At 45.0% G+C, this 23,452-nt stretch overlaps 1 protein-coding gene across 1 annotated transcript; it reads right to left on the bottom strand.

Moving 5' to 3' along the window:
- Positions 1-15,203: 15,203 nt before the first annotated feature.
- On the bottom strand, positions 15,204-15,920 carry LOC125548444. Its single transcript, XM_048712034.1, has one exon. It carries the CDS (start codon positions 15,805-15,807, stop codon positions 15,583-15,585), a length of 225 nt encoding a protein of 74 aa, XP_048567991.1. The 5' UTR covers positions 15,808-15,920; the 3' UTR covers positions 15,204-15,582.
- Positions 15,921-23,452: the final 7,532 nt, after the last annotated feature.

Below are 23,452 nucleotides of genomic sequence, written 5' to 3'. Positions count from 1 at the left end.
TGCCTGGCTCTCGAGTTGTTGTGTGTTGTCCCTAAACCGTTGCCGGGTCATCTCTTTAAATACACAGGTTGATGCCCGCCAGTTTACAGAGTCCCGAGGCCGGATCATAAACGTGTCCGGCTCGGTCTCTATCCTTCCTATCTTACAATACAAGTTACATGAGAAAGTCGGTTTACATCTACAGACCTTAACCCGACTTTGGGCCTTGGGCCTTTGTAAAGCGCCACCATCCTTATGTCTTCATGGGCTTCTAATCTTCATAGGGTTAACCCGGCTACTCCTGGCCGGTTTACATCCAGTAGTAATATCCCCAACAGTAATGCATCATCCCACAACTAACTCATTAGTTACATTGCTTGCAAGGCTTATAGTGATGTGCATTATCGAGAGGGCCCAGAGATACCTCTCCGATACTCGGAGTGACAAATCCTAATCTCGATCTATGCCAACTCAACAAACACCTTTAGAGACACCCGTAGAGCATCTTTATAATCACCCAGTTATGTTGTGACGTTTGATAGCACACCAGGTGTTCCTCCGGTATCCGGGAGTTGCATAATCTCATAGTCAGAGGAATATGTATAAGTCATGAAGAAAGCAATAGCAATAAAACTAAACGATCATTATGCTAAGCTAACGGATGGGCCTTGTCCATCACATCATTCTCTAGTGATGTGATCTCGTTCATCAAATGACAGCACATGTCTATGGCTAGGAAACTTAACCATCTTTGACTAACGAGCTAGTCAAGTAGAGGCATAATAGGGACACTCTATTTTTCTATGTATTGACACATGTACTAAGTTTCCGGTTAATACAACTCTAGCATGAATAATAAACAATTATCATGATATAAGGAAATATAAATAACAACTTTATTATTGCCTCTAGGGCATATTTCCCTCAGTCTCCCACTTGCACTAGAGTCAATAATCTAGATTACATAGTAATGATTCTAACACCCATGGAGTCTTAGTGCTGATCATGTTTTGCTCGTGAGAGAGGCTTAGTCAACAGGTCTGCAACATTCATATCCGTATGTATCTTGCAAATCTCTATGTCTCCCTCCTTGACTTGATCGCGGATGGAATTGAAGCGTCTCTTGATGTGTTTGGTTCTCTTGTGAAATCTGGATTCCTTCGCCAAGGCAATTGCTCCAGTATTGTCACAAAAGATTTTCATTGGACCTGATGCACTAGGTATTACACCTAGATTAGATATGAACTCCTTCATCCAGACTCCTTCATTTGCTGTTTCTGAAGCAGCTATGTACTCCGCTTCACACGTAGATCCCGCCACGACGCTCTGCTTGGAACTGCACCAACTGACAACTCCACCATTCAATATAAATACATATCCGGTTTGTGACTTAGAGTTATCCGAATAAGTGTCAAAGCTTGCATCGACGTAACCATTTATGATAAGATCTTTGTCACCTCCATAAACGAGAAACATATCCTTAGTCCTTTTCAGGTATTTCAGGATGTTCTTGACCATTGTCTAGTGATTCACTCCTGGATTACATTGGTACCTCCCTGCTAAACTTACAGCAAGGAACACATCAGGTTTGGTACACAACATTGCATACATGATAGAACCTATGGTTGAGGCATAGAGAATGACTTTCATTTTCTCTCTATATTTTGCAGTGGTCGGGCATTGAGTCTGACTCAACTTCACACCTTGTAACACAGGCAAGAACCCTTTCTTTGGCTTATGTATTTTGAACTTCTTCAAAGCTTTATCAAGGTATGTGCTTTGTGAAAGTCCAATTAAGCATCATGATCTATCTCTATAGATCTTGATGCCTAATATATAAGCAGCTTCACCGAGGTCATTCATTGAAAAATTCTTATTCAAGTATCCTTTTATGCTATCCAGAAATTCTGTATTATTTCCAATCAACAATATGTCATCCATATATAATATTAGAAATGCTACAGAGCTCGCACTCACTTTCTTGTAAATACATACTTCTCCAAAAGTCTGTATCAAACCATATGCTTTGATCACACTATCAAAGCGTATATTCCAACTCCGAGAGGCTTGCACCAGTCCATAAATGGATCGCTAGAGCTTGCACACTTTGATACCACCTTTAGGATCGACAAAACCTTCTGGTTTCATCATATACAACTCTTCTTTAAGATATCCATGAAGGAATGCAGTTTTGATATCCATTTGCCAAATTTCATAATCATAAAATGCGGCAATTGCTAACATGATTCAGATAGACTTAAGCATCGCTACGGGTGAGAATGTCTCATCATAGTCAACTTCTTGAACTTGTCAAAAACCTTTCGCAACAAGACGAGCTTTGTAGACAGTAACATTACCGTTAGCGTGAGTCTTCTTCTTGAAGATCCATTTATTCTCAATGGCTTGTCGATCATCGGGCAAGTCCACCAAAGTCTACACTTTGTTCTCATACATGGATCATATCTCATATTTCATGGTCTCAAGCCATTTATCAGAATCTGGGCTCATCATCGCTTCCTCATAGTTCGTAGGTTCTTCATGGTCTAGTAACATGACTTCTAGAATAGGATTACTTTACCACTCTGGTGCGGACCGTACTCTGGTTGACCTACGAGGTTCGGTAGTCACTTGATCTGAAGTTTCATGATCATCATCATTACCTTCCTCACTAATTTGTGTAGGCATCACTGGAACTGATTTCTGTGATGAACTACTTTCCAATTCGGGAGAAGGTACAATTACCTCATCAAGTTCTACTTTCCTCCCACTCACTGTTGTGGAACGTTGCAGAAAACAAAAATTTTCCTACGGTTTCACCAAGATCCATCTAGGAGTTCATCTATCAACGAGTGATCGGATTGCATCTACATACCTTTGTAGATCACGCGCGGAAGCGTTCAAAGAACGGGGATGAGGAAGGCGTACTCGACGTGATCCAAATCACCGGAGATCCTAGCGCCGAACGGACGGCACCTCCGCGTTCAACACACGTACGGTCAGCGTAATGTCTCCTCCTTGATCCAGCAAGGGGGAGAAGAGGTTGAGGAAGATAGCTCCAGCAGCAGCACGACAGCGTGGTGGTGATGGAGCTGCAGTACTCCGGCAGGGTTTCGCCAAGCTCTATGGAGGAGGAGGATGTGTTGGAGAGGGAGAGAGAGGCACCAAAGGCGTGGTGTGAGAGGCCCTCCTTCCCCCACTATATATAGGGAGCCTAGGGGGGGCGCCTGACCTAGGAGATGCAATCTCCTAGGGGGGCGGCGGCCAAGGGAGGAATCCCTCCTCCCCAAGGCACCTAGGAGGTGCCTTCCCCTTTTAGGACTCTTCCTTTCTTGATCTCCTGGCGCATGGGCCTCTTGGGGCTGGTGCCCTTGGCCCATATAGGCCAAGGCGCACACCCCTACAGCCCATGTGGCCCCCCGGGGCAGGTGGCCCCACCCGGTGGACCCCCGGGACCCTTCCGGTGGTCCCGGTACAATACTGGTGACCCCGAAACTTGTCCCGACGGCCGAAATAGCACTTCCTATATATAATTCTTTACCTCTGGGCCATTACCGGAACTCCTCGTGACGTCCGGGATCTCATCCGGGACTCCGAACATTTCGGGTTACTGCATATACATATCCCTACAACCCTAGCGTCACCGAACCTTAAGTGTGTAGACCCTACGGGTTCGGGAGACATGTAGACATGACCGAGATGCTCTCCGGTCAATAACCAACAGCGGGATCTGGATACCCATGTTGGCTCCCACATGCTCCTCGATGATCTCATCGGATGAACCACGATGTCGAGGATTCAAGCAACCCCGTATACAATTCCCTTTGTCAATCGGTATGCTACTTGCCCGAGATTCGATCGTCGGTATCCCAATACCTTGTTCAATCTCGTTACCGGCAAGTCACTTTACTCGTACCGTAATGCATGATCCCGTGACCAGACACTTGGTCACTTTGAGCTCATAATGATGATGCATTACCGAGTGGGCCCAGTGATACCTCTCCGTCATACGGAGTGACAAATCCCAGTCTTGATCCGTGTCAACCCAACAGACACTTTCGGAGATACCCGTAGTATACCTTTATAGTCACCCAGTTACGTTGTGACGTTTGGTAACCAAAGCACTCCTACGGTATCCGGGAGTTACACGATCTCATGGTCTAAGGAAAAGATACTTGACATTGGAAAAACTCTAGCAAACGAACTATACGATCTTATGCTATGTTTAGGATTGGGTCTTGTCCATCACATCATTCTCCTAATGATGTGATCTCGTTATCAATGACATCCAATGTCCATAGTAGGAAACCATGACTATCTGTTGATCAACGAGCTAGTCAACTAGAGGCTTACTAGGGACATGTTGGTGTCTATTATTCACACATGTATTACGATTTCCGGATAACACAATTATAGCATGAATAAAGACAATTATCATGAACAAGGAAATATAATAATAATGCTTTTATTATTGCCTCTAGGGCATATTTCCAACAGTCTCCCACTTGCACTAGAGTCAATAATCTAGTTACATTGTGATGAATCGAACACCCATGGAATTCTGGTGTTGATCATGTTTTGCTCTAGGGAGAGGTTTAGTCAACGGATCTACATTCAGGTCCGTATGTACTTTACAAATCTCTATGTCTCCATCTTGAACATTTTCACGAATGGAGTTGAAGCGACGCTTGATGTGCCTTGTCTTCTTGTGAAACCTGGGCTCTTTGGCAAGTGCAATAGCTCCAGTGTTGTCACAAAAGAGTTTGATTGGCCCCGACGCATTGGGTATGACTCCTAGGTCGGTGATGAACTCCTTCACCCATATTGCTTCATGTGCTGCCTCCGAGGCTGCCATGTACTCCGCTTCACATGTAGATCCCGCCACGACGCTCTGCTTGCAACTGCCCCAGCTTACTGCCCCACCATTCAATATACACGTATCCGGTTTGTGACTTAGAGTCATCCAGATCTGTGTCGAAGCTAGCGTCGACGTAACCCTTTACGACGAGCTCTTCGTCACCTCCATAAACGAGAAACATTTCCTTAGTCCTTTTCAGGTACTTCAGGATATTCTTGACCGCTGTCCAGTGTTCTTGCCGGGATTACTTTGGTACCTTCCTACCAAACTTACGGCAAGGTTTACATCAGGTCTGGTACACAGCATGGCATACATGATAGACCCTATGCTGAGGCATAGGGGACGACACTCATCTTTTCTCTATCTTCTGCCGTGGTCGGGCATTGAGCCGTGCTCAATCTCGTACCTTGCAATACAGGCAAGAACCCCTTCTTTGACTGATCCATATTGAACTTCTTCAATATCTTGTCAAGGTACGTACTCTGTGAAAGACCAATGAGGCGTCTCGATCTATCTCTATAGATCTTGATGCCTAATATATAAGCAGCTTCTCCAAGGTCCTTCATTGAAAAACACTTGTTCAAGTAGGCCTTTATGCTTTCCAAGAATTCTATATCATTTCCATCAACAGTATGTCATCCACATATAATATGAGAAATGCTACAGAGCTCCCACTCACTTTCTTGTAAACAGGCTTCTCCATAAGTCTGTGCTAAACCCAAACGCTTTGATCATCTCATCAAGGAATGTTCCAACTCCGAGATGCTTGCACCAGCCCATAAATGAGCGTTGGAGCTTGCACACCTTGTCAGCATTCTTAGGATCGACAAAACCTTCCGGCTGCATCATATACAATTCTTCCTTAAGGAAACCATTAAGGAATGCTGTTTTGACGTCCATTTGCCATATCTCATAATCATAGAATGCGGCAAATTGCTAACATGATTCGGACGGACTTTAGCTTCGCTACCGGTGAGAAAGTCTCATCGTAGTCAACCCCTTGAACTTGTCGATAACCCTTAGCGACAAGCCGAGCTTTATAGATGGTCACATTACCATCCGCGTCTGTCTTCTTCTTAAAGATCCATTTATTTTCTATGGCTCGCCGCTCAAGGCAAGTCAGTCAAAGTCCATACTTCGTTTTCATACATGGATCCTATCTCGGATTTCATGGCTTCCAGCCATTTGTCGGAATCTGGGCCCGCCATGCTTCTTCATAGTTCGAAGGTTCACCGTTGTCTAACAACATGATTTCCAAGACAGGGTTGCCGTACCACTCTGGTGCGGAACGTGTCCTTGTGGACCTAACGAAGTTCAGTAGCAACTTGATCTGAAGTTTCATGATCATCATCATTAACTTCCTCTCTAGTCGGTGCAGGCACCTCAGGAACATTTTCTTGAGTTGCGCCATTTTCCGGTTCAAGAGGTAATACTTCATCAAGTTCTACTTTCCTCCCACTTACTTCTTTCGAGAGAAACTCCTTCTCTAGAAAGGATCCATTCTTGGCAACAAAGATCTTGCCTTCGGATCTGAGGTAGAAGGTATACCCAATAGTTTCTTTAGGGTATCCTATGAAGACGCATTTTTCCGACTTGGGTTCGAGCTTTTCAGGTTGAAGTTTCTTGACATAAGCATCGCATCCCCAAACTTTCAGAAATGACAGCTTAGGTTTCTTCCCAAACCATAATTCATACGGTGTCGTCTCAACGGATTTCGACGGAGCCCTATTTAAAGTGAATGCGGCAGTCTCTAAAGCATACCCCCCAAAAGATAGCGGTAAATCGGCAAGAGACATCATAGATCGCACCATATCTAATAGAGTACGATTACGACGTTCGGACACACCATTACGCTGAGGTGTTCCAGGCGGCGTGAGCTGTGAAACTATTCCACATTTTCTTAAGTGTGTGCCAAACTCATGACTCAAGTATTCTCCTCCACGATCTGATCGCAGGAACTTGATTATCCTGTCACGTTGATTCTCAACCTCACTCTGAAATTCCTTGAACTTTTCAAAGGTCTCAGACTTGTGTTTCATTAAGTAGACATACCCATATCTACTCAAGTCATCAGTGAGGGTGAGAACATAACGATAGCCACCGCGAGCCTCAACACTCATTGGACCGCACACATCAGTATGTATGATTTCCAATAAGTTGGTTGCTCGCTCCATTGTTCCTGAGAACGGAGTCTTGGTCATTTTACCCATGAGGCATGGTTCGCATGTGTCAAATGATTCATAATCAAGAGACTCTAAAAGTCCATCAGCATGGAGCTTCTTCATGCGTTTGACACCTGTGTGACCAAGGCGGCAGTGCCACAAGTATGTGGATCAATCTTACATCTTTTGGTACTCACACTATGAACATGTGTAGCATTACGCTCGAGATTCATTAAGAATAAACCATTCACCATCGGAGCATGACCATAAAACATTTCTCTCATATAAATAGAACAACCATTATTCTCGGATTTAAATGAGTAGCCATCTCGAATTAAACGAGATCCTGATACAATGTTCATGCTCAAACTTGGCACTAAATAACAATTATTGAGGTTCAAAACTAATCCCGTAGGTAAATGTAGAGGTAGCGTGCCGACGGCGATCACATCGACCTTGGAACCATTCCCGACGCGCATCGTCACCTCGTCCTTCGCCAGTCTCCGCTTATTCCGCAGCTCCTGCTTTGAGTTACAAATGTGAGCAACTGCACTGGTATCAAATACCCAGGAGCTACTACGAGTACTGGTAAGGTACACATCAATTACATGTATATCACATATACATTTCGTTTTGCCGGCCTTCTTGTCTGCTAAGTATTTGGGGCAGTTCCGCTTCCAGTGACCACTTTCCTTGCAATAAAAGCACTCGGTCTCGGGCTTGGGTCCATTCTTTGGCTTCTTCCAGGCAGCTTGCTTGCCGGGCGCGGCAACTCCCTTGCCGTCCTTCTTGAAGGTTTTCTTACCCTTGCCTTTCTTGAACTTAGTGGTTTTATTCACCATCAACACTTGATGTTCCTTTTTGACTTCTACCTCTGCTGATTTCAGCATTGCAAATACTTCAGGAATGGTCTTTTCCATCCCCTGCATATTGAAGTTCATCACAAAGCTCTTGTAGCTCGGTGGAAGCGACTAAAGGATTCTGTCAATGACCGCGTCATCCGGGAGATTAACTCCCAGCTGAGTCAAGCGGTTATGTAACCCAGACATTGTGAGTATGTGCTCACTGACAGAACTATTTTCCTCCATCTTACAGCTGAAGAATTTGTCGGAGACTTCATATCTCTCGACCCGGGCATGAGCTTGGAAAACCATTTTCAGCTCTTCGAACATCTCATATGCTCCGTGTCTCTCAAAACGCTTTTGGAGCCCCGGCTCCAAGCTGTAAAGCATGCCGCACTGAACGAGGGAGTAGTCATCAGTACGTGCCTGCCAAGCATTCATAACGTCTTGTTCTGCAGGGAGAACAGGTGCGTCACCCAGCGGTGCTTGTAGGACATAATCTTTCTTGGCAGCTATGAGGATGATCCTCAGGTTCCGGACCCAGTCCGTGTAGTTGCTGCCATCGTCTTTCAGCTTGGTTTTCTCTAGGAACGCGTTGAAGTTGAGGACTACGTGGGCCATTTGATCTACAAGACATATTGTAAAATATTTTAGACTAAGTTCATGATAATTAAGTTCATCTAATCAAATTATTAATGAACTCCCACTTAGATTAGACACCCCTCTAGTCATCTAAGTATTACATGATCCGAGTTAACTAGGCCGTGTCCGATCATCACGTGAGACGGACTAGTCAACATCGGTGAACATCTTCATGTTGATCGTATCTTCTATACGACTCATGCTCGACCTTTCGGTCTTCTGTGTTCCGAGGCCATGTCTGTACATGCTAGGCTCGTCAAGTCAACCTAAGTGTTTGCATGTGTAAATCTGTCTTACACCCGTTGTATGTGAACGTCTGAATAAAACACCCGATCATCACGTGGTGTTTTGAAACAGCGAACTGTCGCAACGGTGCACAGTTAGGGGGAACACTTCTTGAAATTATTATGAGGGATCATCTTATTTACTACCGTCATTCTAAGTAAACAAGATGCAAAAACATGATAAACATCACATGCAATCAATCAAATAATAGTGACATGATATGGCCAATATCACATAGCTCCTTTGATCTCCATCTTGGGGCTCCATGATCATCTTGTCACCGGCATGACACCATGATCTCCATCATCGTGTCTCCATGAAGTTGCTCGCCAACTATTACTTCTACTACTATGGCTAACGTTTAGCAATAAAGTAAAGTAATTTACATGGCGTTTCTCAATGACACGCAGGTCATACAAAAAATAAAGACAACTCCTATGGCTCCTGCCGGTTGTCATACTCATCGACATGCAAGTCGTGATTCCTATTACAATAGCAACATGAACATCTCATACATCACATATATATCTCATCATTCATCACAACTTTGGCCATATCACATCACAAAACACTTGCTGCAAAAACAAGTTAGACGTCCTCTAATTGTTGTTGCAAGTTTTACGTGGCTGCAATGGGGTTCTAGCAAGAACGTTTTCTTACCTACGTGAAAGCCACAACGTGATTTGTCAACTTCTATTTACCCTTCATAAGGAACCTGTTCATCGAATCCGCTCCAACTAAAGTCTAAAGTGGGAGAGACAGACACCCGCCAGCCACCTTATGCAACTAGTGCATGTCAGTCGGTGGAACCGGTCTCACGTAAGCGTACGTGTAAGGTTGGTCCGAGCCGCTTCATCCCACAATACCGTTGAAGCAAGATAATACTAGTAGCGGCAAGAAAGTTGACAACATCAACGCCCACAACAAATTGTGTTCTACTCGTGCAAGAGAACTACGCATAGACCTAGCTCATGATGCCACTGTTGTGGAACGTTGCAAAAAACAAAAAATTTCCTACGGTTTAACCAAGATCCATCTAGGAGTTCATCTAGAAACGAGTGATCGGATTGCATCTACATACCTTTGTAGATCACGCGCGGAAGCGTTCAAAGAACGGGGATGAGGAAGGCGTACTCGACGTGATCCAAATCACTGGAGATCCTAGCGCCGAACGGACGGCACCTTCGCGTTCAACACACGTATGGTCATCGTAATGTCTCCTCCTTCTTGATCCAGCAAGGGGGAGAAGAGGTTGAGGAAGAAGGCTCCAGCAGTAGCACGATGGCGTGGTGGTGATGGAGCTGCGGTACTCCGGCAGGGCTTCGCCAAGCTCTATGGAGGAGGAGGAGGATGTGTTGGAGAGGAAGAGGGAGGCACCAAAGGCGTGGTGTGAGAGGCCCTCCTTCCCCCACTATATATAGGGAGCCTAGGGGAGGGCGCCGGCCCTAGGATATGCAATCTCCTAGGGGGGCGGCGGCCAAGGGAGGAATCCCTCCTCCCCAAGGCACCTAGGAGGTGCCTTCCCCTTTTAGGACTCTTCCTTTCTTGATCTCCTGGCGCATGGGCCTCTTGGGGCTGGTGCCCTTGGCCCATATAGGCCAAGGCGCACACCCCTACAGCCCATGTGGCCCCCCGGGGCAGGTGGCCCCACCCGGTGGACCCCCGGGACCCTTCCGATGGTCCCGGTACAATACTGGTGACCCCGAAACTTGTCCCGACGGCCGAAATAGCACTTCCTATATATAATTCTTTACCTCTGGGCCATTACGGAACTCCTCGTGACGTCCGGGATCTCATCCGGGACTCCGAACAACATTCGGGTTACTGCATATACATATCCCTACAACCCTAGCGTCACCAAACCTTAAGTGTGTAGACCCTACGGGTTCGGGAGACATGTAGACATGACCGAGATCGCTCTCCGGTCAATAACCAACAGCGGGATCTGGATACCCATGTTGGCTCCCACATGCTCCTCGATGATCTCATCAGATGAACCACGATGTCGAGGATTCAAGCAACCCCGTATACAATTCCCTTTGTCAATCGGTATGCTACTTGCCCGAGATTCGATCGTCGGTATCCCAATACCTTGTTCAATCTCGTTACCGGCAAGTCACTTTACTCATACCGTAATGCATGATCCCGTGACCAGACACTTGGTCACTTTGAGCTCATAATGATGATGTATTACCGAGTGGGCCCAGTGATACCTCTCCGTCATACGGAGTGACAAATCCCAGTCTTGATCCGTGTTAACCCAACAGACACTTTCGGAGATACCCGTAGTATACCTTTATAGTCACCCAGTTACGTTGTGACGTTTGGTACACCCAAAGCACTCCTACGGTATCCGGGAGTTACACGATCTCATGGTCTAAGGAAAAGATACTTGACATTGGAAAAACTCTAGCAAACGAACTATACGATCTTATGCTATGTTTAGGATTGGGTCTTGTCCATCACATCATTCTCCTAATGATGTGATCTCGTTATCAATGACATCCAATGTCCATAGTCAGGAAACCATGACTATCTGTTGATCAACGAGCTAGTCAACTAGAGGCTTACTAGGGACATGTTGGTGTCTATTATTCACACATGTATTACGATTTCCGGATAACACAATTATAGCATGAATAAAGACAATTATCATGAACAAGGAAATATAATAATAATGCTTTTATTATTGCCTCTAGGGCATATTTCCAACACTCACTTCTTTCGAGAGAAACTCCTTCTCTAGAAAGGATCCGTTCTTAGCAACGAATATCTTGCCTTCGGATCTGTGATAGAAGGTGTACCCAACAGTTTCTTTTGTGTATCCTATGAAGACACATTTCTCCGATTTGGGATCGATCTTATCAGGTTGAAGCCTTTTCACATTCGCATCGCACCCCCAAAGTTTAAGAAACGACAGCTTAGGTTTCTTGCCAAACAACAGTTCATATGGTGTCGTCTCAACGAATTTAGATGGTGCCCTATTTAACGTGAATGCAGCCGTCTCTAAAGCATAACCCCAAAACGATAGCCGTCTCTATAGCTCCCCTGTTTTATTTTTGATATGTTCCTAGAGAAAACTAAGTTGAAAGATGATAGTAGCAAAGATGATATGTCCCATCCATGTGTAAGTGGTAGTGATGGGAGATAGTTTTTTCTTTTTTCTTTTCTTTGGGTGGGTCCCACCTGTATGTGACATAGGCAGCGAGGGGTACAAATGTCCACATAACAGCTCACTAACGGTCAAAGACCTTTGACCAGACGGAAACGACACGAAAGGGTATTTTCATAAGGGCACCAAACGAAACAGCGGTATAGTTGAGCACTGTTTTTTATTAGGGGTAAAGATGAGGTCGGGACAAAGTTGGGGGGGGGAGGAAATGGAATTGGCCCATTAAAAAAGGTCCATTGATTTTGGAAAAAGTTCAATGGTTCAAAACAAATTCATGAACATGAAAAAGGTTCACATATTTGATTAAAAAGTTTATAAATTTTAAAAAAAATCGTGAATTTAAGAAAACATTCATAAACATTTAAAAATTCACAAAATTGAACAAGTTAATGAATAAAAAAATATTCAAAAATTGCAAAGTTAGGGAAGTTCATGAAAACCAATCAAACAAAAAAAAGTTCATGTATTTAGAAAAAGAAAAGGAAAAGGAACAAAACAAATAAAAAGGAAAAAAAGCCAGGAAGGCTTCGCAAAACCAGCAACCGGTCCATTGAGTACCTATAAATGGGTCGGCCCACGGAGAATCGATCATGAGAGGGTGTGTATCAGGTTTGAAAACGTTTGTAAGAGCATCTACAACCAAACGCTTCAAACCATCTCTCATACGCCCGCAGACGCGTCCGATCAGTGACCGAACAAAAGAAGAGAGAACTAATCGGACAGAAGAGAGAAAGAAAAACGTGACCCAATCTGACCCCTCATATCATTCCTATATGCCTCCGGGCTGTTCATGAACCCTCATATATATCTTAAATATAAGGAGGATAGGAGGGCTCGCAGACGCGCCCGGACAGTCTGTCACGTAGAACGCGGCCCCACCATGGACCATCTTTTCTCTTTCTTTTTTTATTTTTTTTATTTATCTCTCTTCATCTCCACCAATCACGTGCAAGTGACTGGACATATGAGGAGAAAAATAAGAAGGGTGGCTGCGCGGACGAACAAATAGGGGCTCAAAACGGACACGCCTGATCACTGACCGGACGCGTCCGTGGACGTTTAAGAGGTCATATTTGCTTTTTTTGGCTGTAGATGCGCTGAATGACGTTAAAGACGTCGAATAGGAATTGGCATGAAGTATCACTCATATGAGATGTCGAATAGGAATTGGTAGGAAATGTAGCCCTCATATGAGATTTTATTTTTCATGGTAGAATGCTTCCGGAGACAGACGATTCCATAACTTCCCTACATAATGCCGCCTCAGTCCCCCTTCTCTTCCCAGTCCGGCCTTGATGGCGGCTAGAGGAGTGGAGACCTATCTGTCTCTTTTGCAGGTGTTTTTTCCTCAACATCACCGAGGTGGTGACCATGATGGCTAGTTTTAATAATACTTCATGACACTTACTTCAGATCGGAGAGGATTCATGAATTTAGTTTATATTTAAACTACAACCATGACACTTATTTTTGAGTGGGACTAGGAGATTGGATGAAAACCTGACCAGACATCTTTTTCTTATCCATGATGTAGAGGAGATCCTAAAGTTGCGCACTCTTAGAATGGGCGAGGGAGATTTTATTGCTTAGCATTACGAGAAAAGTGGTTTAATGTCGGTGAAGAGTGTGTATAGTCTGGCTCTGGATCATAAGGTTCCGAAGATCGATTTAGGCAATTTTAGTGGTGCCATGAATGGGATAGGAGGCTCTCAAATATAATTTGGAATGCTAATGTTTCCCAAAAAGTTAAATTTTTTACGTGGAGGGCTGCTTCTAATAGTCCGACGGTTCAAGTCAATAGGGTCAAACATCATCAATCTATTCTAGGTACGTGCTCAATTTGTGATACTGAAAATGAATGTATTTTTCACACATTGGTGAGTTGCGTTTCGTATGGCGTCGAAGGAAGTGTGGAATTTACCATTTGAGGAGATTTTCAAATATTCTAGACCGGAATGATTTCTTATTTTATTGGATCAATTAAATTCGCTTGTGCATGAGCAAATTATTAAATTATTTTCATGTTCTTGAGAGTTTGATATTTAAGAAATGATTTGATCTTTAGTAAGGGAACATAATCCATCTCAGCCTCAGTGAGCTTCGTAGAAAATTATTGGGCATCTTTCTCGTCTTATCATGCTAAATTGCAAGGGAAGACAGTAAAGATAAGCAAGTGGAGCTGAAATTTCAGCAAAGCATTAATATTGAGAGGAAGGTTATTCATTGGCAGCCCCCCATCTCAGCAAAGCACTAATATTGAATCTCAGCAAAGCACTAATATTGAGAGGAAAGTTATTCGTTAGCAGCCCTCATCTCAGAGGTCTACAATATTAATATAGCACTAATATTGAATCTCAGCAAAGCACTAATATTGAGAGAAAGGTTATTCATTGGCAGCCCCCCATCTCAGAGGTCTACCCCCTCCTTTCTGATTTATAAGGCTTAATTTAAAAATCTCATCAATCAAGATAAATGATGAGTGGTGAAATATTTTTTGTAGTTTGCAAAAACACCCAATTAATGTTTTTATTTTCTTCAAAAAATTATGTTTACGAATACATTAATTGCAATGCAATGCATGCATACAGTGCATGCATTAGTTAGTTTTCTCTTAATACTTGCATGCAATGATTTAATGCAATGCAATGATTTAATGCACTTTAAAGTCTGAACATGTGATGATAAACAACCAAATTGAGCTTTGTAAAATAAAAAAGGTAAAATTTTGAGATAAGCCCTATAAACCAGAAATGAGGGAGTACAATATTAAAGGTCTACAATATTAATATCAACGTAAGAGTGGGTGGTTGTGAGAAACCATTGTGGACAAATTATTCTTTCTTTCTAGGATTGTATTAGAGTTTGTAAGAAACCATTGTGGACAGATTATTCTTTCTTTCTGAGATTGTATTAGAGTTTGCTATAGCGTCGAGGAAGCGGAATTTAGAGCGTTCCTATCGGCCTGTATATTAGTACAACACTAGACATGCCCATCATTTTGGAGGAAACTGATCGCTCCTTTGCTGCCTCTGTTCTTGGAAGAGATTGTATGGACAGGTCCTCCCTTGTTGATTTAAAGAAGGCGGTGGTAAATGTCTCAAAGATGCCGGTGAATTTACATATTTCAAAGATCAACATGAGGGCAAATTTAGAGGCCACCAGGTTGCAAAGTTTAGTTTTGATAATAGATATGATAATTTTCCTTTTCATTCTATTTCGTCATGGGTGACAAAGTTTGTAATGAATGATTGTACAGACATTTTAAGTTGATTAATAAAAAAACCATGACACTTATTTTATTTGGTATAGGAGGAAACATTACATAAGGAGCATTTTTCGAAAAAGAGAAGATCGGAGGGAGCACTACATAAAGAGCATTTTCCGAAAAGAGGAGTCAAAGTTGATCGATGCTATTACACAGCACTCGGGGTAACCAAAAAGGCTACTCTACTTTACATCGACGAACAAATATTTGGTACAACCACGGCGAAGCCTTGCAAATACTACAACAACAAAAACCTCGCTTTATTAAACACATGCTGAAAGTCGGAGAGACGAATCTCCCAGATTACATGACACAGCTTGACAAGCCAACGGCGGTACCTCGTGACAGATCACCACCGAAGACGAAGATGCTGCGGTCGATTAGATGGGGATTGCGCCGGTGACGCGAGGGTACACGACCCTGGCCGGGTGACCCATGATGCGGCGGCCCTTGCGGTGGCGGAAAAGGTACACGGCAGCACCCAGCGGCCACTCCACCACTCCGGCCACGACGAGCGCCACGAATCCCAGCGTCGGGCCGACCACCTTGCACCGGCACGGGTTGCTCCTCGTCCCGCACTGCACGCAGATCGGCACGAACGCCATTGTTGTCGCTGAACCAGCCTCTGCTAGTGCTGTCAGATAGAATGTTTGCGTCGCAATTTGATGGATGGATAGATGCGCTAGAAATTGATGGTCCGCTTGCTAATCGTTGTGATGTGGTCGGTCTCTCGCATCTCGGGCATATATATAACGTCGTTGCGTTGAGGACGGTTGGCGCGACTGCCGGCACGCGTGGCGCTCGCAGCATGGTTGCAAAAAGTTGGTGATGACTCCGCTTGCTGGATCACTTCCACGTTGCACGGGACTCCGCTCACGTGTGTTCAGTTGTTCTTAGAGTTCTCTGGAACTTTCTCAACAAAAGAAAGATGCACAAGCAACGGGACACGTAATTGCACATCAGACTATGTTCTATGTATAATAACATGATCTCCTCAGCACCAGTTTGTGAAAAAAAAATAGCTCCAGTTTGTGAATTGACACTAGCGCACATGCCGTTATCTGATGATAGATGATGGTGAAACCCGATACGTCCTCGTATGGAAAAAAAACGTATAGTGCACATGCCGTCAGACCATCAGAAAAAGCACTAATAATTGACATTTGAAACTGAAATTGCTTTTGAAGGCCGAGCTTCATGAAGGCATCTAAATGCAAAATGCAAAATTCATGAAAATTCATATTTTTACATTTAAAAAATTCTAAAGAAAATACTGACATACATGAGGGCATAATACACAAGTGTGTAAATTTTTAGGATGAAATATGTTGAGATAAGGGTTGTGCAAAAAAACCATGGCTTTTTAACACGTGATACTATTCATTCTCTCATATCATAAATTTGTTTTTTTTGTACAGGTCGCCACTGCATTGTATTTTATTCTGAAAGTTTACACGCATACACCTTATATCCTTGTTTACTTGTACACTCTTTTTTTGAATTTTCCAAGATCCAAAACGCCATTCTATATGTATACATTACATAGTAAAATAATTTTACTAGTAAGATATATGTGCATAGCTTAGATATCCAAGTATAAACTGATGAAAATTACCGTACAATGATTGTGTTACACTCTGGTGCTTCAATCATGTAGACATGTAAGTTTGGAGTTGTATATCTATAATGTGGCTGTAAAACCAACTCTAGGCCATACCCGATCCCCCATACTCAAGATGCGTTGTCAGAAAAAAAACTATGTCCAACAAGTTTTTTTTTATAAAAGAAGGAGGACCTCCGGCCTCTGCATTTGGGGATGCATACAACCATTTTATTAATTATTTTTACAAGACATTATAAAGTCATACAACAGTAAGACTAAAGCCACAATTTAAGCAACAACTATCGCTACTCCTATCCAAATAATGAAGGGGCACTGATAGTTTGGGCCTAATACCAAACATATATCGCAGCCAAACCTAAACATTTAAGACCTGAGGTTCCAACCAGGATGCCTGCTGGGTATGTGGCACCTACCAGTCCGGCGCACTCCCAATCAGGACGCCTGCCGGGTATGAGGCCGCCGCAGCCACCTGTCACCAATCCATCTTTAGTATTGTACTGCTGCACCAACTTGTCCGGCCTCTCTGCCATCGACGCCACCACGACGCATGATAACGTCACCCTCCCGCGCGAGTCCCTCGCCACACATCGGGCGCCGAGTCTCCACTGCGCCACGGCGCCGAGAAACACCACAAATGTGCAGGATGGAACACCGCTCCACCAATTATTCCGTCCACTCGTCCCTCGAGCCCATGTACACCTCCAAGAATGACGCCACAAGAGGGAAACGACACAATAATGCTGCCGTCATCCAATCTACTGATCTAGGGTTTCCCCCGGAGGTAGCAGATAGTGGCCTGGAACTTCTCAACAGCGATGCCTTCAACAAGGGAACGACGCCGAATAGTGCCACCATCGCCGGCCTCGGCTGCAGCCGCAAGCAGGTCTTCACCCAGATCTGTTCCAATGGCCTCCATTTAGCGTTTTGTGCACGGATTGTCCACCACCGCGGCCGCTGCGTCGCCCGTTGCGAGTCCACAGCCGCCGACACATCCTCCGCCGTCCGAGGCCGCCGCCCCGGGATCCAGCCCTCGCTGGCCGCCGGAACGAAGCCACCGAGCCCCATCGAGGGCGGCCAACGGGGACGGAGAAGCTAGATCCGGCCAAGCCCGGCTAGGATCCGGCCTCTCCCCGCGCTGAAGCCACTCCCGCAGCCCTGCATCTCGCCCACGCCCAAGGCAACACAGGCAGCACATGCGCGCGCAACGCCGCGGAGAGGGGAAATGCCCCGCGCGCCACCTTCCCTGGGGCGCGCGCGGACTTTGCCGACGGCCCCTCCAGCGGCGGCGAAGCGAGGGAGGGGGCGAGGGGGATCTGACGGCGGCGGCGCTAGGGTTCCCCCGTGTCGCCCGGGGGCGACGCGGGGGCGAGAGGAGGGGGGCTGGTAAGCCAATTTTTGTCCAGCAATAATACACCTGCGTTTTTTGCCTTACGCAACCTTGCACATAAGCTTTCCTGATTCTTCGGCCAATTAGACAAAAGAGGAACTGCAGATATAATCGTGTGCCTGATTTTATAGATGAGAATGGTGCTTGGATGAAAGAATGACTTGAGAACATTTTTTCTGGCCTATGGATGTTATACAGATACTTAAGATCAGAACCTCACCATAGAGCGGGACGTTTTTTGGCTTGGCACCCAGAGCGGTCGGGGTTGTCTATTGTACGTAGTGCGTACTGGCTAGCGACACTACAACATGATGATGAGTTTGCAGAGGGTGTGATTAGTGCACATCCGGAGGGAGAGAAAGGCTGCAATGGAAGTTTATATGGCAAGCGAAGGTCCCGCAAAAGATGAAAATTTTGGCGTGAAAGGTGGAGTCAGGAGCTATTTACCAGCGGCAAAAAATAAAGTATGGCATCGCATACTCACGCGGGCTACTTGTCCCATCCACAGAAGGGAAGAGGAAGGGTCACACCGTGCACTAGTTGCATGCATGCGGCCACGCTATGGGATGACATGGCCAAGTTCTAGTATGTGGCACACAAAGAGGGGGTGGTGGAATCTGGGAAAGATTGATTGTTGCTACTGTAGGGGAACGTAGCAGAATTTTAAAATTTTCTATGCATCACCAAAATCAATTCATGGAGTCATCTAGCAACGAGGGAGAGAGGAGTGCATCTACATACCCTTGTAGATCACGAGCGGAAGCGTTCAAGAGAACGGGGTTGATGGAGTCGTACTCAACATGATCCAAATCACCGAAGATCCTAATGCCGAACGGACGACACCTCCGCGTTCAACACACGTACGGAGCGAGGACGTCTCCCGCGCCTTGATCCAGCAAGGAGGAGGGAGAGCAGTGGCGGAGACAAGGGGGGGCGAGCAGGGGCCTGGCCCCCCCTAATGATCGAGCGATGCTGTGGTGATTAGCGATACAAAGGCACGTATTTCCCACGTATATACATACTTGGCCCCCCTATCTCAACGTTGATTCTAGAAAAAGGCCCATGTAAACCCCACTAGCGGCCAGGTAGGGCGCTGCGTTCTCCTGTGATGATTAGCCTGTACGTGGATTTCGCTCCCAAAAAAAGCCTGTACGTGTATTAGTACCCAGAAATTAGTCGCCGCCGTTCCGTGCCTTCGGCTGCCCGGCCTCTGCTCTCCCTGCCCTGCTGTGATCTCGATCCTATTCGTACGGCGACGGCGCGACACTGCCTTCTTCACTTGTTAAATCTTCCGGCTGCAACCAACAGGAACTAGCCGAGGACCCAAGATTTAACACACATCAGTACATCACACAATCAACTAATCTCAATTCTCATCATGTATCATCAGATTTTTGTTATCTACTTGTTTTGGTTGTGTGATTAGCGATGCTATGATTCTATGAACAGTTCCTATATTATATGTGTACTAGAAATTATCGTGGTCTGATGCAAATTACCTTGTATGAGTTATTATTTGGGATGCAATTTTTTCCTATGTCAAACTACAATATAGCTAATTGTGAAATTGCAATTCAGCAGATATGAAGAGAAAAGCGCTGTCATACACCGTTAAGATTAATTCATTCTTTAGGCTGGTTGCTTCAAGTTCTCAACCTAGTGAAATTTTTAATGACGCTGATATGTTGGACATAGTAAATGTTGCAGAACAAGAATAAAATTGGCTTATCATAAAGACCTTGGTAAACATTGTCAAATTTGAGAGCTGCCACTGGACAAGGAAGATGAAGGTCGGCATTTTTATATATCCGAGGAACCATATCTGCCGAAAAGTGCCCCGAAACACTCTAAACAGTAATTTATCATTTAAGCGCCGCCAAATGGGATATGACTTACTTCGGTGTTCCATGGTATACATTGAAAAAATTAGTAGGTAATTTCTCTTCCAATGAAATTATTAAATTTTCTCATCTTATTGGCAATTGTAGAGCAAAATTTAAACTCGTACAATATTTTATAGTCTGGCGCATTATTATAGTATGATGATAGTTTTTTTTCAGTCAAGAAAAAAAATATATGAACTTGACTTGGCCCCCCCCTATACCAAAATCCTGGCTCCGCCCCTAAGGGAGAGGTTGGTGAAGAGGGCTCCAATAGCAGCACGACGGCGTGGTGGTGATGAAGCTGCAGTACTCCGACAAGGCTTCGCCAAGCTCTTATGGAGGAGGAGAGGTGTTGGGGAGGGGAGGGGCTGCGCCTTGGATGTTGTGTGCAGCCCTCCCCTCATCCCTCTATTTATAGGGGAAAGGGGAAGGGGGCCGACCCCCTCTAGATGAGATCTAGAGGGGGGGCGGCGGCCAAGGGGAGGGAGGCTTGCCCCCCAAGCAAGGGGGCGCCCCCCCTTAGGGTTTCCTCCAACCCTAGGCGCATGGGCCCTAGGGGGGTGTGGCGCCCCAACCCACTTGGGCTGGTTCCCTTCTTCATATAGCCCATAAGGCCCTCCGGAAGAGGTGGACCCTCCCGGTGGACCCCCGGAACCCCTTCGGTGGCCCCGGTACAATACCGATATGCCCCCGAAACTTTCCGGCGACCATATGACAACTTCCCATATATAAATCTTTACCTCCGGACCATTCCGGAACTCCTCGTGACGTCCGTGATCTCATCCGGGACTCCGAACAACATTCGGTAATCACATACAAGTCTTCCTAACAACCCTAGCGTCACCGAACCTTAAGTGTATAGACCCTACGGGTTCGGGAGACATGCAGACATGACCGAGACGACTCTCCGGTCAATAACCAATAGCGGGATCTGGATACCCATGTTGGCTCCCACATGTTCCACGATGATCTCATTGGATGAACCACGATGTCGAGGATTCAATCAATCCGTATACAATTCCCTTTGTCAATCGGTACGTTACTTGCCCGAGACTCGATCGTCGGTATCCCAATACCTTGTTCGGTATCGTTACCGGCAAGTCACTTTACTCGTACCGTAATGCATGATCCCGTGATCAATCACTTGATCACTTTGAGCTCATTATGATGATGCATTACCGAGTGGGCCCAGAGATACCTCTCCGTCATACGGAGTGACAAATCCCAGTCTCGATTCGTGCCAACCCAACAGACATTTTCGGAGATACCTGTAATGTACCTTTATAGTCACCTAGTTACGTTGTGACGTTTGGCACACCCAAGGCACTCCTACGGTATCCGGGAGTTGCACAATCTCATGGTCTAAGGAAATGATACTTGACATTCAGAAAAGCTACAGCAAACGAACTACACGATCTTTGAGCTAAGCTTAGGATTGGGTCTTGTCCATCACATCATTCTCCTAATGATGTGATCCCGTTATCAATGACATCCAATGTCCATATCAGGAAACCATGACTATCTTTTGATCAACGAGCTAGACAACTAGGGGCTCACTAGGGACGTGTTGTGGTCTATGTATTCTTTTTCACACATGTATTACGATTTCCGGATAACACAATTATAGCATGAACAATAGACAATTATCATGAACAAAGAAATATAATAATAACCATTTTATTATTGCCTCTAGGGCATATTTCCAACAGTCTCCCACTTGCACTAGAGTCAATATTCTAGTTATATTGTGATGAATCGAACACCCATGCAGTTCTGGTGTTGATCATGTTTTGCTCTAGGGAGAGGTTTAGTCAACAGATCTGCTACATTCAGGTCCGTATGTACTTTACAAATCTCTATGTCTCCATTTTGAACACTTTCACGAATGGAGTTGAAGCGACTCTTGATATGCCTGGTCTTCCTGTGAAACCTGGGCTCCTTGGCAAGGGCAATAGCTCCAGTGTTGTCACAGAAGAGAGTCATCGGGCTCGACGCTTTGGGTATGACTCCTAGGTCGATAATGAACTCCTTCACCCAGACTGCTTCTTGTGCTGCCTCCGAGGCTGCCATGTACTCCGCTTCACATGTAGATCCCGCCATAACGCTTTGCTTGCAACTGCACCAGCTTACTGCCCCACCATTCAAAATATACACGTATCCGGTTTGTGACTTAGAGTCATCCAGATCTGTGTCAAAGCTAGCATCGACGTAACCCTTTACGACGAGCTCTTCGTCACCTCCATAAACGAGAAACATTTCTTTAGTCCTTTTCAGGTACTTCAGGATATTCTTGACCGCTGTCCAGTGTTCCATGCCGGGATTACTTTGGTACCTTCCTACCAAACTTACGGCAAGGTTTATATCAGGTCTGGTACACAGCATAGCATACATGATAGATCCTATGGCCGAGGCATAGGGGACGACACTCATCTTTTCTCTATCTTCTGCCGTGGTCGGGCATTGAGCCGTGCTCAATCTCGTACCTTGCAATACAGGCAATAACCCCTTCTTTGACTGATCCATTTTGAACTTCTTCAATATCTTGTCAAGGTACGTACTCTGTGAAAGACCAATGAGGCGTATCGATCTATCACTATAGATCTTGATCCCTAATATATAAGCAGCTTCTCCAAGGTCCTTCATTGAAAAACACTTGTTCAAGTAGGCCTTTATGCTTTCCAAGAATTCTATATCATTTCCCATCAACAGTATGTCATCCACATACAATATGAGAAATGCTACAGAGCTCCCACTCACTTTCTTGTAAATGCAGGCTTCTCCATAAGTCTGCATAAACCCAAACGCTTTAATCATCTCATCAAAGCGAATGTTCCAACTCCGAGATGCTTGCACCAGCCCATAAATCGAGCGTTGGAGCTTGCACACCTTGTCAGCATACTTAGAATCGACAAAACCTTCCGGCTGCATCATATACAATTCTTCCTTAAGGAAACCATTAAGGAATGCCGTTTTGACGTCCATTTGCCATATCTCATAATCATAGAATGCGGCAATTGCTAACATGATTCAGACGGACTTCAGCTTTGCTATGGGTGAGAAAGTCTCATCGTAGTCAACCCCTTGAACTTGTCGATAACCCTTAGCGACAAGCCGAGCTTTATAGATGGTCACATTACCATCCGCGTCTGTCTTCTTCTTAAAGATCCATTTATTTTCTATGGCTCGCCGGTCAACGGGCAAGTCAGTCAAAGTCCATACTTCGTTTTCATACATGGATCCTATCTCGGATTTCATGGCTTCCAGCCATTTGTCGGAATCCGGGCCCGCCATCGCTTCTTCATAGTTCGAAGGTTCACCGTTGTCTAACAACATGATTTCCAAGACAGGGTTGCCGT

This window comes from Triticum urartu, chromosome 3 (genome assembly GCF_003073215.2).
Source record: "Triticum urartu cultivar G1812 chromosome 3, Tu2.1, whole genome shotgun sequence".
Lineage (NCBI taxonomy): Eukaryota > Viridiplantae > Streptophyta > Magnoliopsida > Poales > Poaceae > Triticum > Triticum urartu.
Note: the sequence above shows the minus strand (reverse complement) of the source record. Positions and strands in the feature narration are given on the sequence as shown.